Raw genomic sequence first — 16,368 nt, 5'->3', positions numbered from 1 at the left:
ATAATTTTTTTTAAAATATATATATATTTTTTATTATTATTATTATATATATTTTTTTTTTTTTACTGCGCTTGCACTTTATGTAAAACATTTGCCCTGGTCCAATTTACTTAATAAGATCAATGTTTCAGTCCCGGATTAGAACTTTTATCAAGATGATCTTAAAGTTAATGAAGTTATATTTTCCTAAAAATAAAGTTATATTCTCCTAAAAATGACATCGTTAGCAAAAAACGTAGGGACGTCTGTTACCTGCCACTGAAAGGGTTAAGTCTGTGATCAGCCCCTCTCGTGGGTTAAACTATGCGGGAGAAACGCTTGCCCGCGTGGCTCCTATCTGCTTATGATTTGAGATATGTTGTGATTGGGAGGGTGACTTCCAGTTTAAAAGCGCACTGACCCTTCCTTAAGCTGGTTCATTCAGTCAAGGATGTCAAACTCGATTAAAAAGAAGCTGGGGAGAAAAAAAACAAATAACTTTCTTTGGCTAATGTGCTTTTTTTTTTCCCTGTAGTTTCTTTATTTTGAAAGGTTCTGTCTTAATGCCCGCTGGGCACGGCCTGTCACTCACGGCTTCCTAAGTGCCGGGTAAGTGAGTCGGTCAGACTGAGTCAGGAACTTTGGTAGTAACAAGTCCTCTTCTAAGGCTTCCAAGTGTTAGGGGCTTCACTGCCTGTTTGGTGGTCCTTAAAAGAGCTCACAGTGAGAGTCAAAATATCCGCTAGAACCTCAAGAACTAAAATAACGAGACATGATTTTTATTTCAGAGAAACAGACAATTGATAAAGGAATGAGGCAAATCAATGCAAGATTTTACTGCATCTGGGCATTGGTTTGGGGTCATTTAACTGTTTCCATGGAAAACAAGGACATTTCTGGCAGTAACATAATTACAAAAGGGTTTTTTGATGCTCAATTAGCCTTTTAAACTTAAACTTGGATCAGAGAACACAACGTGCCATTGGAACCCAGGAGTGATGGGAGTGCTAAAGGGCCATTGGAACACAGGAGCGATGGGAGTGATAAAGGGCCATTGGAACCCAGGAGTGATGGGAGTGCTAAAGGGCCATTGGAACCCAGGAGTGATGGGAGTGATAAAGGGCCATTTGAACCCAGGAGTGATGGGAGTGATAAAAGGCCATTGGAACCCAGGAGTGATGGGAGTGATAAAGGGCCCTTGGAACACAGGAGTGATGGGAGTGATAAAGGGCCATTGGAACACAGGAGTGATGGGTGAGAGAAAGGGCCTCTGTAGGCCTATGAAGAGTTTCCATTAAAAACCAGCAGTTTCCAGTTACAATAGCCATTTACAACATTAACCCCATCTGCGCTGGATTTTTGATGCATTTCATGTTATTTTAATAGACAAAATGTACCTTTCTTTCAAAAACATGGACATTTCTTAGTGACCCCAAACTTTGAAACAGTAGTGTGTGTGGTTGTAAATATATATATAAATACATTTATATCTTTTCAAATAATGAAACAATTCAATTGTAAATCATATTGAAGAATAAATGTTACTATGTCACCTTGATTACATCATATGTACCGCATCCATGTATACTCTGGTAAAGTAACATGATTACTAGAACATTTTATTGGTACCAAATGAAGAATTACATTTCAAATGACAGGTTTACGCATCACAATCTTACCATAATCAGGATTATTATACCGTGTAGTACGTGCATTGTGTCTTTACGTTGAGGTTGGAGCTCTGTGCTTTATGTGCACGCTAAACTTATCGAGGAGGACGAGTTCTTACCTTCAGTGCTGGGATCTCCACGTTGTCATTGACGTTGACGGATCCAGATAAGATGGTCCCTGTCATCACCGTGCCCTGACCTTTGATTGAGAAACAGTGGTCAACAGCCATGAGAAAGGGCCCCGAGGGGTCTCTCTGGGGAAGGTAGGCTTGAGACTTCAAGACCTGACATAGAAGGAGGGGGAAAAAATACACAGGAGAGGTCATTTAAAGTGCAAGGAAGCAAAGAGAGGCCACGGATTAGCGAGAATTTTCCAATAATATAGATTATTCATTTCAATTAAAAGCCATGGGGAAAAAAAACCCAGAAAAGTATTTTGTTAATTGTCAAAAATCACTTAAACACAAAATGTTAAAACAAAGACTTTACGCAGCTTAATACCCCTAAAATTTGAGGTTCCATGTGAAGTAGTAAAAGTGAAAAAACTCCATCTTCTGGGATCCCCAATGTACACATCCATCCATTTACCTATCGACTTTTTTTAATAAATAAATAAGAATAATTCCCATTAATATAGTTATATATATTATATACATTAATATATATATATATATAGTTATATATATTAATGTATATAAATATATATACATTGGAACGGAGAAAAATATTTTCCATGGTACCCCCACGCGACCATCACTACTATCTTACAAGACATAAATAAAACACAACAGCTTGTCGCATTAACTACAAGTGGTTTGTGTAAAAGCTCTACAAAGAAAATGTTTCTTTAACCCATTCCGCTCTAGGCGGGTGAGAAATGTATTACCACGGATACCGAAGTGTAATCAGCAACCCAACTAGAGACTGCGGCCCTCCGGCATATCTCGACCTCTATGGAAAAACTCCGCCATAAACAGAGCCCTCGCTTTATTTTCGTTAGCAGGGAGGAAGCAGACAGAGGGTCACGTGATTCGCCACCAAACCAGAAATGATAGAATGGTATAATTTTAACAAAATAAACTAAAAAATGGGAGGGTTTTGTTCAACACTACAGAGCATTTATCCTCTGGTTGGTTACAAGAAGTAAAATTGTATTTTCTTGAGGTTTTTATATGGACATTATGGTGACATATCAGCCGCTTTTACATTAAGTACATTTAAAATAACTTCAGACTAAGAGCGCTAGGTTTTATTCTTAGCTCTCAATCTCTTTCAAGATACTAAGCCATTCGGTTTGTCCATTAGTGTAAATAGCAGGAATACTGGGTTGACATCTTTGTAAAAGCTGAGCAGAAGTAAACCCATAAGACAGCTCTATTTATTTATTAGCAAATATGGGTTATATAAAGACAGGGAATAAAGAAGTATAAAAAATAGATAATTTAGAATTATATAAAATTAGATAGGACTCAAACTTGGGGTGCTTTGATGTAGTGCCGGGCGAAGCAATCTATGGCCATATTCCCTCTTTGGTACGTGGCCAGCCCGCCAGCGTCCGAGCACGTGGCCAGCCCGCCAGCGTCCGAGCACGTGGCCAGCCCGCCAGCGTCCGAGCACGTGGCCAGCCCGCCAGCGTCCGAGCACGTGGCCCTAATCTCTCACTCACCTCTATAAGTCCGGATATCCCCTGAGCCTGCACAGACTCGGAAGCCTCTGGTCCCCCGGGCTTCGCTGCCACAGGAATGATCAAAGACCCCTCAAACCTGAAACCAAGAATAATGCAGGATGAGACAAGACTGCAAATATTCTAATAGTTCTATTTTTTTTTAATTGTATTTCTCTTTAAATTAGCTCGAGCTACCCAAAAATGCTCAGATCAGAATTAAAACTGCAAAGTAGATCAGTAAAAGCGCACAGAAAGGGTTAACACAGAAAACTGTGGATATTTACCGAGACCCGCAAAACCAGACAAGATGGAGGCCCCTTTTATTGTTCATGGATTGGTTGTCTCTTTATTGGCCCCACATGTGGAGACATTTGGGAGCCCATTCCGCTGTGAGGTAGTCTCAGGCCCAGCATGGCGAATATCGCCAGCTACGATGGTCAAGAAACACAAAGTACCCCCTGATGTGCACAGAGACGCTCTTATTACACATATGTAAACCCCGACACGGAAGCTAAAGGGAGAAAGGAGATCAAAAAAGCAGTGAAACGTTTTAAAAAAACTTGTTGCCCTTTCCTAAACAATGACACGTGTTTTAACCTTTCAGGACTCCTCCAAAGGTGAATAACCCATTGGTCGTAGGGGCGTTTAAACGCAGTTTACCCATTGACAGAGGCATCCAAAAAAACTAGCCATTCCAGAAAGCTGCGGCCCATCAGCCACGAATCAGAATAATGCAGCTTGTTATTCAGATACACATAAATATATTGCATACCACCTAACTGTCCATGATTAGGAGAAAAAGTCCCACTTCGGGACCAAAATCTAAAAATCTATTTTTTCATATGGAAAAAAAAAAAAAAAATAATAATAATTTCAATTTTTCGCAGACGGTGATCAGATGCAAATCCCCTGTTCAGTGCTTTTTTTTTATTAAAACTTTAGGCCATGAAGCATTGAACATTTTTTTCTTACACCGTAAGGGTCATTGGCCACAGACTCTGGCACAGGGGGTTTGCATGTAAGTGTTTGGGGGGTTACAGGAAGGTCTATAAGGTATCCGGAGGGGGGGTTCTGTCTTATTTCATTTGAAGTGGGATACGGAGAAGCCGCGCCGGAACCGTCTGCAGGTATGAAAGGGATCGGTTAAGAACAATAGAGGAAAGAAGTTAGGCTTGCGTCGGAGCGGGAGACGCAGAACCCGGGTGGATTAGTAAGGAATCTCGACATGCCTCTCTGATACATATTGAATTTTACAACGGTGACTTCCAATGAGAGTAATCCGTTTGCCTGCGGCCCTGATTGGGAACATTCGTTCAGAGAGTCCCAGAGATTAACAACAAAGCTTGGGGAAATTCAATTACATTTAATCCAAACAGCCGAAAAACGAACATTGCATGGAAGAAGAAGAATAAATGTTGAAACAGGTGTCTTCGTTTTAACAAATAATAATAAACCGCCCAACGGACTGGGGAACAGAAAAATGCGAGGGGTTCCTTCCTTACGGGCCGAGAAGGCTGTATATTTCCTAGAAGTCCGATGGGAAACTTAACGAGACAACTTAATGTCCCAGGAAGCTTCCTCCATAGAATAGAGTGTTTAAACCCTGTAATATGCATTCTTCATAAAGATAAAAAAGCACTTATCTTAGGGAGAAGCTGCTGCTTCTCTCCTGGTCTGACGATCTGCGCCACTGATTGGTTGCTCGAAGCAGCCAATCAGCGTCAGGGTAATGCTCCCACTGAAATCAATGAGGGCACCTACGGCATAAGCCAAGGGGGGGGTCTTGTTTGATCAGTCCACAGCTGGAGCTAACCCAGTGGCTGATGACATTGTTTGTCGAGGGCAGAAAAGAATACCCCCCCCACACACACACACACACATCTTCCCTTTTGGCCTATATCTTACTTTGTGTTCTCCAGAGTTTTCTGCATCTTTTTGGTCATCTTCTCAATAGCCGGCTGCCTCTTGTTCTCCGGGAGCAAGTCGATTTTGTTGAGGACCACGACCATTTTGTGGCAGGCTATTTGACCGATAACCAGGCATTCGGCGGACTGGGTCTGCATCCCCTTTGTCACGTCGATTACCAGCATCATCAGATCGATGATCTGAGCACCTGTTTAACAACAAGAAACATCTCACAGGGTCAGCTTTAACTGTAGATCCACACCAACGTCTTAGAAATGTTGGAAGTAGTCAGACACGCGGACAGTGGTGGCCCATGCATTGGAAATCCCAAATGAAGCCTCCCCCATCTGTGGTCACGTTGCCAAATTGTCTATGTTGGAGTGTCTTAAGGAAAAAGCTTACCTGGCCCTGGATAACATATAGATGAACATGTGAGAACTCTTCAAAGTCTCCTTACACTTTGACTTCATGCTGGAGAAACTTGGTCATTCATAACGGACAGTGGAGTGGTTTTGTTGAAACCATATTGTGTTGAAATCACAATGTATTGTGAGCTAGGAAAGCAGTTTTAATACCAGATTCTAGACTCTGATCCAAGTTAGTTCCAATGTTCCTGATTACCCTCAATGTACAACACCTTGGAACTTATCATACAGGGATGGGATTCTAGGCAAAAAATGTGAAGTTCTATAGACATCCCGATCCCCCAAATCAAAGCAGCGATTTCTTGGCCCCCTATGGCTGGACATCTAGCAATACATTGGTTGTCTATCACCAGTTCTGAAACCCCTCACAAGAATACCACACGCGCTCCTTCTACCCACCACAACGTCATCAATTTCTAGATCCGATAAACCAAGGGCAAAAAAAGAAAAGTATATTTAGTGATTTAATACGGGTTTATTTATTTTTAATTTTGGAAATCTCCCCCCCCCCCAAGCTCCAATTTAGGTGAATAAATCATAAAGAAGAAGAAGAAGAATAGAAAAGCCCAAGTCATCAGGAGATAAGGTGAATTGGATAGTCTTGGGCATTAGGTCAGCATTTTGCTGCTGACCAAACAGATAACCTATAATACAGATAGCGTACTCTGACCCGCTTAGAGCAATCCAAACAGCTTTCTTTAAGAGCTGACACCGGCATTTTGGGGATTAAAGAAAATGAAACCTTTCTAGAAAAAAAAAAAACAGTAATATCGGTCAACACCACGGAGTCCTGGTTTTTGTTTCACAAAAAAAAAAAAAAAAGGGACGACTTAAGGTGAATCAATTAAAAATCTCTTAAATCTCATCAAAACATAAACCGCCTGGTGTAAGTCTCCCGTTAATTCTAAATGTTACTTTAACACCAAACCTTCCTGGACTCTGTTTGACCGACGCTTCATTTTTAATGTAACGCGAGCCTGTGCAGGTTTGTTGGTAAACTAGCAAATTGTAGATAAAGGAACCCAAACCTAAAATATGACTTTATATTGTTATCTTTTATTTATAGAGCGCCAACAATATTTGGGGATAGGATGAGACTAGAATGGACAGACTGAGACAACCCGAGGTTGGAGTTATTATGGAGGACACTGATCCCAAATGGTCTTCTTCTATTTTTTGTGTGGCATATCTGGCAAAAAAGCCTCCAGGGAACGAGTCCAAACCCACAGCACATGTTAAAAGTCACTATTTATTGAGGGATATCAGGAATTAAATCTGTGTTGTTGGCTCGCGTCTCTAATAACAGATGATGGTGGGGCGTTTGTCTGACCTGCGCAAAGGTTTTTTTTTTTAGGTGCGGTTATTTTCCATAATTTATATGACATCATTATACCTGCCGTCAAGTCCTTCTTGGCTTTTTAATCCGTAGTCTTTTTAACTTTTAAAGGACTGCTGCGGGCCGCTGACCTCATGCTGTCTGTTGGAAGCCAGTCCGAAAAGATATGTTGCTTATTGCTTTGTGTTGCAAGCTAATCTCCGCAGATGGACACAGAGACGGGGAACGCTCCAAAGAATCGTTCAAGACGATTGCCCCAAGTCCCCCTTGATATAATTTCTATTTCATCTTATTTTATCCAAAAGAATGGCTTTATCCAATAAACATAATTAATGAGTCCAACCATTAACACATAATGAATATTAAGTTCACAATACATAAGGACTATACCATGGAGGACAGTACGAGTCAATCATCCTTGAATAAACTCGCCAATAAACAATTTGGGCAAAAACGTAAGGATCAAGGATAAATCCAGTCAACGGAACTCAAGGCTAGTGAAGTCTTTAGGTGAAGTTGATACATTTTATTGGGCTAACAGAACAATATGTAAAGTTGCATTGGCTTTTAAGGCCCTAAGAGGTCCCTTCTTCAGATGAAGCTTTATAGAAGCTTTCTGGCACTTAGAGGTCTCTTCTTCATATTCCATCTGAAGAAGGAACCTCTAAGGTCCTAAAAGCGTTTGTAACGTTCCATTTTTTCTAGGTTTGTTTAAACAGAACACCGACACAAATCCCAAAACCTGTAAGTCATCTTAAGCACCCAACACCACCAACATCCTTGTCCTTGGAGAAGCCCCTTGATCAAAAACGTCAACACATCATGTTGTAACATTATTGTGAATACAACGTTGCAGTTTGTCATCTCGACTCCCCAAGCCTTGCACTCTCTTGCACCACCTTCAAGCGTCACACTGAAGAACAGAACACGTGGCTTTAAACCTCTGTCACGGCTGCTACCAATCTTTTAGCAGCACGATCCCGTTAATCTGAACAGCTAAACAGAAATTCCAAACTGGAGAAAACCTCTACTGATTGAAAGCAGAGGCTTCATCAAACACAGTTGTTGCGTTGTTATTCCTCCCCAATCATCCATGACTGCCAGCCTTGAAATAAGATAATCCTCAGAAATCAAGGGGAATTGGGAACAGACTATGCTCAGTAAATGATGCTCCACCAAGACACTCGATGTAATACCACAAGAGGGAAAAAATGGAAACAAAATAATATCCCGCAATAATGCTAATTTCATTTTATAATTTTCTAAGCCACTGTGGAGCTTCCTTACAAACCACAACATGCAAAATGACTTGTAAGGTTTAGACATGCTTCGTAGGAGCACAAGCTGCAACATTAGTATCAGACCTAGTGTGGATCCGAACACTAAGGAAACAAATGTAAAATCTTCTACACCTACCACTGGCCATATGGGGGGTATTAAAATATACAGCTACCAGGATGGCCCCAACACATCATCCATAGCGAGCTGGTGAGAGGGCTAGCCTAGGTTCTAGATATGAAAACATAAGTAAATAAAAATAGTAAATATTTTTTTTTATTATTCTTTGTCATTTTTCTTTCTTTTCTCTTCTGCATTGAGGCAAATATTAACCTTTAAGGACTTACGTATACATCCTATGTTAAAATGTAGCTTCTGAGAGCAATGCTACTTGGCCGGGAGCATCCCGACCCTCACCTGCTGCACAATCACCCCAAAAGCGCGATCGTGCAGCGTTAGCCCCTTCAATTCAATACTCTGTTTTATGGGTTAATGCTCTGTCTTCACTCCCCACTAGCCTGCGGAGACCAAATCACAGGGCATGTTGTGCTCCTATGGAGTACCAGCATTCAAAGAGTGAAATAAATGTCTTCAGCAGCAAGTCAAAGGTGCTTCAGGTGAATAGCTGTCAGACTCTGCAGCAGCTCAAACTGCTGCAGGGCCAGTCAGGAGTGCGTGGATGATCATCAGATCACTCCTGGCCAATAGGAGTGATCTAAACATTACGCAACCTATCTGAATAATAAATAAACTCAAACATGTTATTCTCATCGATCATGTCTGCAGCCTAATCATGCCGCTTACAAGCGATTACATTTTTTTTTTATTTTACAATTTTATTATACACCATGCATATAAATAATACTACATATTGTTGCGGCGTTTGGGCCATATTTTCTTTAAATTACAAATGAATGCACGCATTTCTGATGAAGTGGCCCACTGCAGAAAAAACTTGGACATTCCTTTTCTAATGAGAACAATTGTTGCAACTGGTGATTCAAATGCGTAGCCACATTTTTTAGCTCATATGTAGCTTTTATACTATACAAAAAATAAAATGTATTCATTCTCTAATCGCCATAATTCTTATATTTATAATTTTAGACTTGATTTTTTGGATTATGCAATGATTAGTCTACAGAGACAATATTGCCAATATACAAAAATTATAATAATAATAACAATATAGATAAATATATGCATGCGTGTTTTAAGTGTAACAGATAATAGAAACATATAAAAATTGTTGAATATCCACAGATTGGCCTACGTTCTGCGGGGAAGCCAGTGATGATTTAAAGCATCAAATGTATTTATATGAACCTCAATTAAGACTTCACAGGCAGCATGCCAAACCAGAAAACATAACTCCGTGTGCAGAAATAAACACGGGTAGCGACAGATAACCTCTTTAGCCTTTCAATGTAATTTGATTTTATGCTTTTGGAAGAAATGAAAAACACATCCTAACATTTATCCTCTGTGTGATTTTCTCCGTGGCCAGAGTTTATTTTAATAGTAACGTTATTAGTGTGTTAAATTGGGTTTAGGGTATATTAACCTATATAAATGTTTCTATATCTATAATACAGATTGTAGTATCGCTCTGTAAAGGTTACAATTCAAACTTTTAAATGGCCAAAAGAGGGACACTTCCCCTTTAAGGGTGTGGTTGGAGGCGTGGCCAGGGGTGGGGTTTTCCCCGATACTTTTTAAATGGCTGTGACCAGTTGATAGGATATTCATGTAACCAAATAAGGCATTTAGAAAATAATATAATTAATGTATATAGCCAATTTTCCTGCTGCCTATACACCTTATTGAGGCTTTTAGGGTTGTAGGACCCTGTGATAACCTAATACCCAGCAAAACTTCCGAGCTCATGGAAAAGAGGGACATCAGGGGAGGAAAAAGGGGATTTGGACCCAAAAGAGGGACCGTCTCTCCTAAAAGGAGACACTACGTGTAAGCCATAACGCAATAAGGTAACTATTTAATACGTTGGACGCCCTCTGCGTTTGGGCTTGTATATGTATCTTTGCATATAATTACATGCATATGAGTGAGGTGTGGGATGGAGACGGGGTATCTGAACAATCAGGAATAAAGATTCCTAAAGATTAAAGTCACCGAGCAGAGACGGTGTTTTCTTAATAACTGAAAACACTGGTTAGGTCTGAATGGGCTCATTGTTTGACGGGAGGGGGTTTCGGCTGGGAGACAGGACAGGCTGGCGACAGAGTGGCCTTCTGCTTCAACACAATCTGCTCTACTTCTCCGTGCAAGAACATTAGGGACCAAAGAGAGGTTTACTGCCTTCCACACGCTGCAGACCCCAAACTGCTAAACCGCGGGCCAATTAACACCAGCTCAGGAGCGGCCTGAGGGCTACTGCAGGCTTACAAATCCCACTGTTCTCAGCCGCAACACTGAGGGCAACAGGAGGACCACGGCTGCCCAACCACAGGTCCAGCATTGTCTATAATGTCAGCAAAGATAGACGCAGGTTACTAATAATCTTATATGGCCATTCAGTTAACACATAGGGATCAATTTGGTTTACACCAGAAGTGCACTTTAAGGATTAAAATAAGACATGTCCATATCTTTGATTTTGGTGCAATTTTATAGCCTCCCAACAATGCGATAACAAGAACTGGAACACCATCACGTAATACACTAACTGTTCCTGGAAAATAAACCTTTTATACAAACCACAGTTTGTTCCAGATGTGTATGCTAAGCACAATCTCACCACTAGGTGGCAACACCACTGCCAGCATGTTAATATGGACTGAGGACATTAGAATAATATAAAGACCAGGGCCAGCTGGTTATATTTATTATAAGCCAAAACTGCAGAAATTCTGGCACCAAGGAGATAATTTCAATCAAATCAAGCAAGATTATTGACTTCTGTGTGAACAATGCAATTGGAATAAGCACGTTACCCCCGCTTTGATCCAGTTTCATCTTAATAAAATATTCCCTAATGCTTTTACCAGGCCATACATTGCACTTCTTCCACCGCTACTAACACTCAGCATACCAAGAGTCCCTCTTTAGGACAAAAATCCTTCTTTTCCTCCCCTGATATCCCTCTTTTCTAGGAACTCAGAGAATGTTTGCTGGGTATGTGGATATCCCAGTGATCTACACAATGATAACAATAATGATAACAATAAGAAGTAAGAAAACAAATAAATATTAAAGTACACAAAATATATGCCCTACTCAATTCCATAAACAGGTTGCAAAGCCTGTCTGACCTCGGATTCACTCTGCTGGGATTTGTCACTTCCACACTGGCCTTTGATGGCGTCACGTATGTCAATAGAGGAAACAATTACTGTCCGTTGCGTTTCATCGCTGGGGGGTCCAGGAGGGTCAGGTTTAAGGTAAATTTGCTCTGACGCCGACATGGCAACGGCTGCCCAAACCATGGAGCCATTGTGCTCACGACTGAATGTTAGCCTCAGGGGCACACCTGCCAACTGTCCAGAGTTTTGGAATTAAGGGGCAACAAGTTGTGCTATTGTGGTATAAAAACAGGTTGTGGCTCTAATGGACATTACAAAAAGAACCTTAATTACTTATTAGGGAATTAGAAGGATTTGTAATATAATATATATATATATATATATATATATATATATATATATATATAAATATATAAAATAAATGCTTCACATTTCAAGGTTTTAATATGTAAAGAGTAGGCATACAATCTTTACATATGTTTTAAATTGCACAATAAGCATGGCTCGCAGTGATGGGAATCAAAATTGTCCCTCGATTCAGTTATAGTTACCTATTCTTGCCACTCAGCCAATCAGTGGCAGGAAAGCCCTCCGACACGAGTTCATCGTACAAGCGCTGGAGCTGATTGGCTGCAAGTATGTATATATATATATATATATATATATATATATATATATATATAGTATAAAACCAAACTTCCTGCTATTTCTATATACATCTTTAAGGGATGTAGAACCCTGCGATACCCTCATACCCAGCAAACATTCCGACCTCCCAGAAAAGAGGAGCATCAGGAGAGGAAAGAGGGGCTTCAGGGGAGGTAAGAGGGGCTGTCCCTCCTGAAAAGAGACTTGTGAGAGTTTTGCTACATAAGCATTATTACGTTTTCCAGCAGATTAGATATTACTGCCCAAAAGCAGATTATTGAAATTGTAACATTCTTTCATAATATGATTTGTTTACAAATAAATAAATCCTGCTTGTGTTTGCTTGCAGGACTTCTCATCACAAAAACAGATGTTGAGACTTTGATGAAACGGACCCAACTTACCTTCTTGATCTGGAAGCTAACCGGTGGCAGGCTTCAGATGTCGGTAGGAAGAAAGGTTTGCGTAAAACGTACTTTGAATTAAGCTGAACGAGGATTGAGGTCAAGTCTCTGTCCAGGTAAATGGTACACAGCTAGAGCACACTGCCCCCTGGTGCCCAGATCCGTGACGCACAACAATACCGTTATGCTTCTCCAATGCGAGGATAATCTCCAATGTCTTAACTCTGCCAAGGGGCACTCATACAATGGGGGGGGGGCATAATAGTGTAGAATGTCTAGTAACGGACATGATGTACTTTTTCCAGTTATCCGCCTTTTTGATATCACGTATCATCGGGACCACTTGGGGCCACTTCTATAGAGCAGAGCGAACGTATCAATGGGAAGAGAATAACCTATATAAAAAGTGAGAAGGCTATACAGCAATAAAAAAATTTTACAGACTAGAAACATCTTTATAAGTAATTATTATTATTATCCTTTATTTATATAGCGCCAACAGTTTACGCAGCGCTTAATACAATACATAAATTCAAGGGGTATGACAAGACAAGAATTGACAGACTAAGACAAACCGATACATTTGGTGGAGAGAGCCCGGCTCGCAAGCTTACAATCTAGAGGGAGATGGGGTGACAAACATAAGGCATAGAGAAAGGGTGAGAGGTATTGTGGGGGTTGTATCGATGACAAGGAAGTTCTAGCAGCTAAGATGGTGCGGCTTCTCTGAAGAAGTGGGTTTTTAGATGTTTCTTGAAAGTTGGGAGGGAATCGTATGAATCACATCCCCCATAATGTTATCATTTGAGTCCCAATCCCAACATGCAGATAAAATGAATATTCTATTTCCCAATATTTTTTTCTACTGATAAAGACACGTATAGTATTAGTTTGTGTTTCTAAAATGATACAAATATACAAAAGGCAGTCCTTACGAGCCTCTTCCTATAGTTCATTTTAATTAATATATATATATATATATATATATACACACACGCATACATACACACACACAATTTACTAAGCAAGGTGTTTTACTGGAGGCACAGTGTGCCATATTTGCTGGCTCCACACATAGTATTGCCTAGCTATGCCCTTGTGGCAGGGATAGGGTTAATGGTTCATTGGTCGCTGACCGGTACTATACAGTTAAGACGGCACGGCTGCTTGTATGACCCTTCCAGTATCACTGTATGTACACAGCTACGCCTCCTGCCTGACCCCGAAAGAAAATATAACTTCACCGGGGGACTCTGCCGGTAATCCTCTCCCTAAACTGCCCCCGTCCTGAACTCCACTGACGAAGCTACGCATCCCTTGATCTGAAGGCTCTGTCTGCTGATCATTGCATCACCGTGCGTCTTACCTACACTACATACAGATGCCTCCACGGCTTTCGTTCCCTTTAATCTCGTCCCCTCAGGCACTTATATGAGTTCAAAAAACACAGACGTATTAACCTCTACCACTTCTGCTGGGAAGCCGTTCCACTTATCTACCACCCTTTCAGTACCTCTAAGACTCTAGCCTTCTTGTTCTATCATTTCTCCTCCTTTGAAATAAACTTTCTCTTCCGTACTTTGTTAAATCCCTTTCAGTGCCACATTGTCCGCACCATAGAAGGGTGAGAGTTAACCATTTGAGATCCAGACAGATCAGAAGCACTTAAGGGGCTAAAAGTTCAAAAATCAATCCTTAAGAGAAAAAAAATAGTTATTAGAAAAACAAAACCTCTATTGTTTTGGCACCTGCCGCGCCGGATAAGGATCTGAAGGGTCCAGATGCAGACGAAACGCTCTAATAAGTGACAGGGCCCCCCAAGGATATTAACTAACGGCAATCGCAATGCGGTTCAACGTCGATGATTGACACTATAAATAAAATAGAATTCACATAATGTTTTCTTACGCTTATGCAACGTTACAGCATTCTTAATATATTTATCTTATCTCTCCCGCCTAACGATTTCCACCGAATCGTGAACCAGGTTTCAAACAAAATAATACAAATAATTTAAATTTAGGGAGATATGATAAGAAAGAAAAGTGTCTTTTTTATTTTACTTGCTCAGGGTATTTTTTTTATCATATGATAAAATAATATAATTAACAAACATAGAAAAAAAAACTGCAACATAGGAGCCGTGTGCCTATCCCCTGAATGTTTAAATTCCCTCACTGTGTTAGCCTCTACCACTTCTGCTGGGAGGCAGAGCTCGAAACTCTACAGGTGGAATATAGAAAATTAAATGTTGCTTTACGCTGGAGGTGATTTAATGATTAATATGACTTATTTTGTAGAACTTCATAGGATCGTTTATATACATCGCTATATAGTATTGCTCCCCCATATATTGATAATTTAAAAAAATGTAAAGGAAGAGAAAAGAAAGAAATAGAGAGCAAGGAAAAAGGATAGAAAATAATGACAAATTATTATTTCTTTTTAATAAAATGTATGTCAGCTGCTTTATTTTTAATCTTTAGGATTTGCCCCTTTTTCTCTTTAATGGATGTGAATCAGGACACATTTAAAATAGAACATTTTTAATTATTTTTTTTGTTCTTATGTTTCTTTGTAATAGAAAAAGAATCTCATATATAGAAACAAGATTAACAACGAAAAAAGAAATAAATAAAAAAAAAAACGAAAAACCAAAACAAAAAAAAAAAAAACTTAACTGAAAGGGCGAGTTATTGATTAGAAAAATAAATGATAAATAAAAGGCAGCTCAGACATCCGGGCTATAGGCTAACATGACCTATGAACAACAAATGTTCGTATAAATTGAGTTACCCCACGACGTTTGCCCTAATCAAGGGCCTTCTCTGATCCCAAGCCAAGAAGTAGCTGCAGCGATGAATATACAGACTACGAATATTGTAGATTAGATCACCGTACGCATTGATTTAGTCTCCCTTTATTCCATTTAAATCTTAATTTGTTACAGGCAGCCGCTCCGGAGACACCGTGTCATTTTAGGAGCAGAAATCACCGAGACACGGAAAGGAGCCAAGAGAATTGTTCGTTAGATTGTCAAATCACTTTGGGGGGTGACTGGCCATGCTTGGACTGGGTGGCAATCGACTCTGCCCTACGCCACCAGGAGCCTTCATGCCCCATATCAACAAGGACAGGAGACGTAGACAGACTGAAAGACAGACGAGAGTGACGGAAGTAAAATATTGCCAAGACGTTACAATGACATTCGACAGCACAAGCATCATGGGATTCTGGGGTCCTACATGCTTAAACAAGAATGGGTTTGATCTGTTTCAAACATTTTGTTTGAGACAACTGTGCTCAAGTAGAGATATCCAGTGTGCAGACCTCACGTTCTAAAGTAGGACACAACTGAAGTATCACTTCTTACTGGTCGACATTGTTAAGTTTACGGGACACATAGGAGACGTTCATGGTGTGAAAGCCTCACTGTGAACGTAACCGTGTTTGTCTTAGCTAATCTAGGGGGTGTTCGGTTTTACTGTTGGGAAACCCCCCGTCCTCGCCTGCTTATTCATCTTTCTCCTTTTTGAATATTATTATGAGGTTATTGATATAGTCCCAAGTGCTGCCTTCTTTACGTTTCATATAAATGGTTTGAAACAAAGCAACAGACTTTTCCAATTACTGATTGTTTCAGCATTTGCTCATGTCTTTACGATCCTGATCCACTACTAGGAGTCTAATATGTACCATGAGGCCTGTATCTTGCAGGACTGGGCTCTAAGAAATGAGAAGGGAATATATATATATTTTTTTTATTACTACTATTATTATTATTTTGTTATTAT

At 40.1% G+C, this 16,368-nt stretch overlaps 1 protein-coding gene across 1 annotated transcript in view; it reads right to left on the bottom strand.

The window, feature by feature from the left end:
* The window catches only part of LOC149276769 (selenocysteine-specific elongation factor-like), a 68,338-nt gene that overhangs the window by 48,473 nt on the left and 3,497 nt on the right, over window positions 1-16,368 (bottom strand). The window contains exons 2-4 of the mRNA XM_089503301.1: window positions 5,221-5,428; window positions 3,316-3,412; window positions 1,769-1,933 (exon numbers count right to left, since the gene is read on the bottom strand). Of these exons, the coding sequence (XP_089359427.1) occupies window positions 1,769-1,933; window positions 3,316-3,412; window positions 5,221-5,428 (470 nt within the window). The remainder of the gene's footprint in view (window positions 1-1,768; window positions 1,934-3,315; window positions 3,413-5,220; window positions 5,429-16,368) is intronic.

Source organism: Sceloporus occidentalis, unplaced genomic scaffold (assembly GCF_023333645.1).
Source record: "Sceloporus occidentalis isolate IW3139 unplaced genomic scaffold, rSceOcc1.0.p SCAF_225, whole genome shotgun sequence".
Taxonomy (NCBI): Eukaryota; Metazoa; Chordata; class Lepidosauria; order Squamata; family Phrynosomatidae; genus Sceloporus; species Sceloporus occidentalis.
Note: the sequence above shows the minus strand (reverse complement) of the source record. Positions and strands in the feature narration are given on the sequence as shown.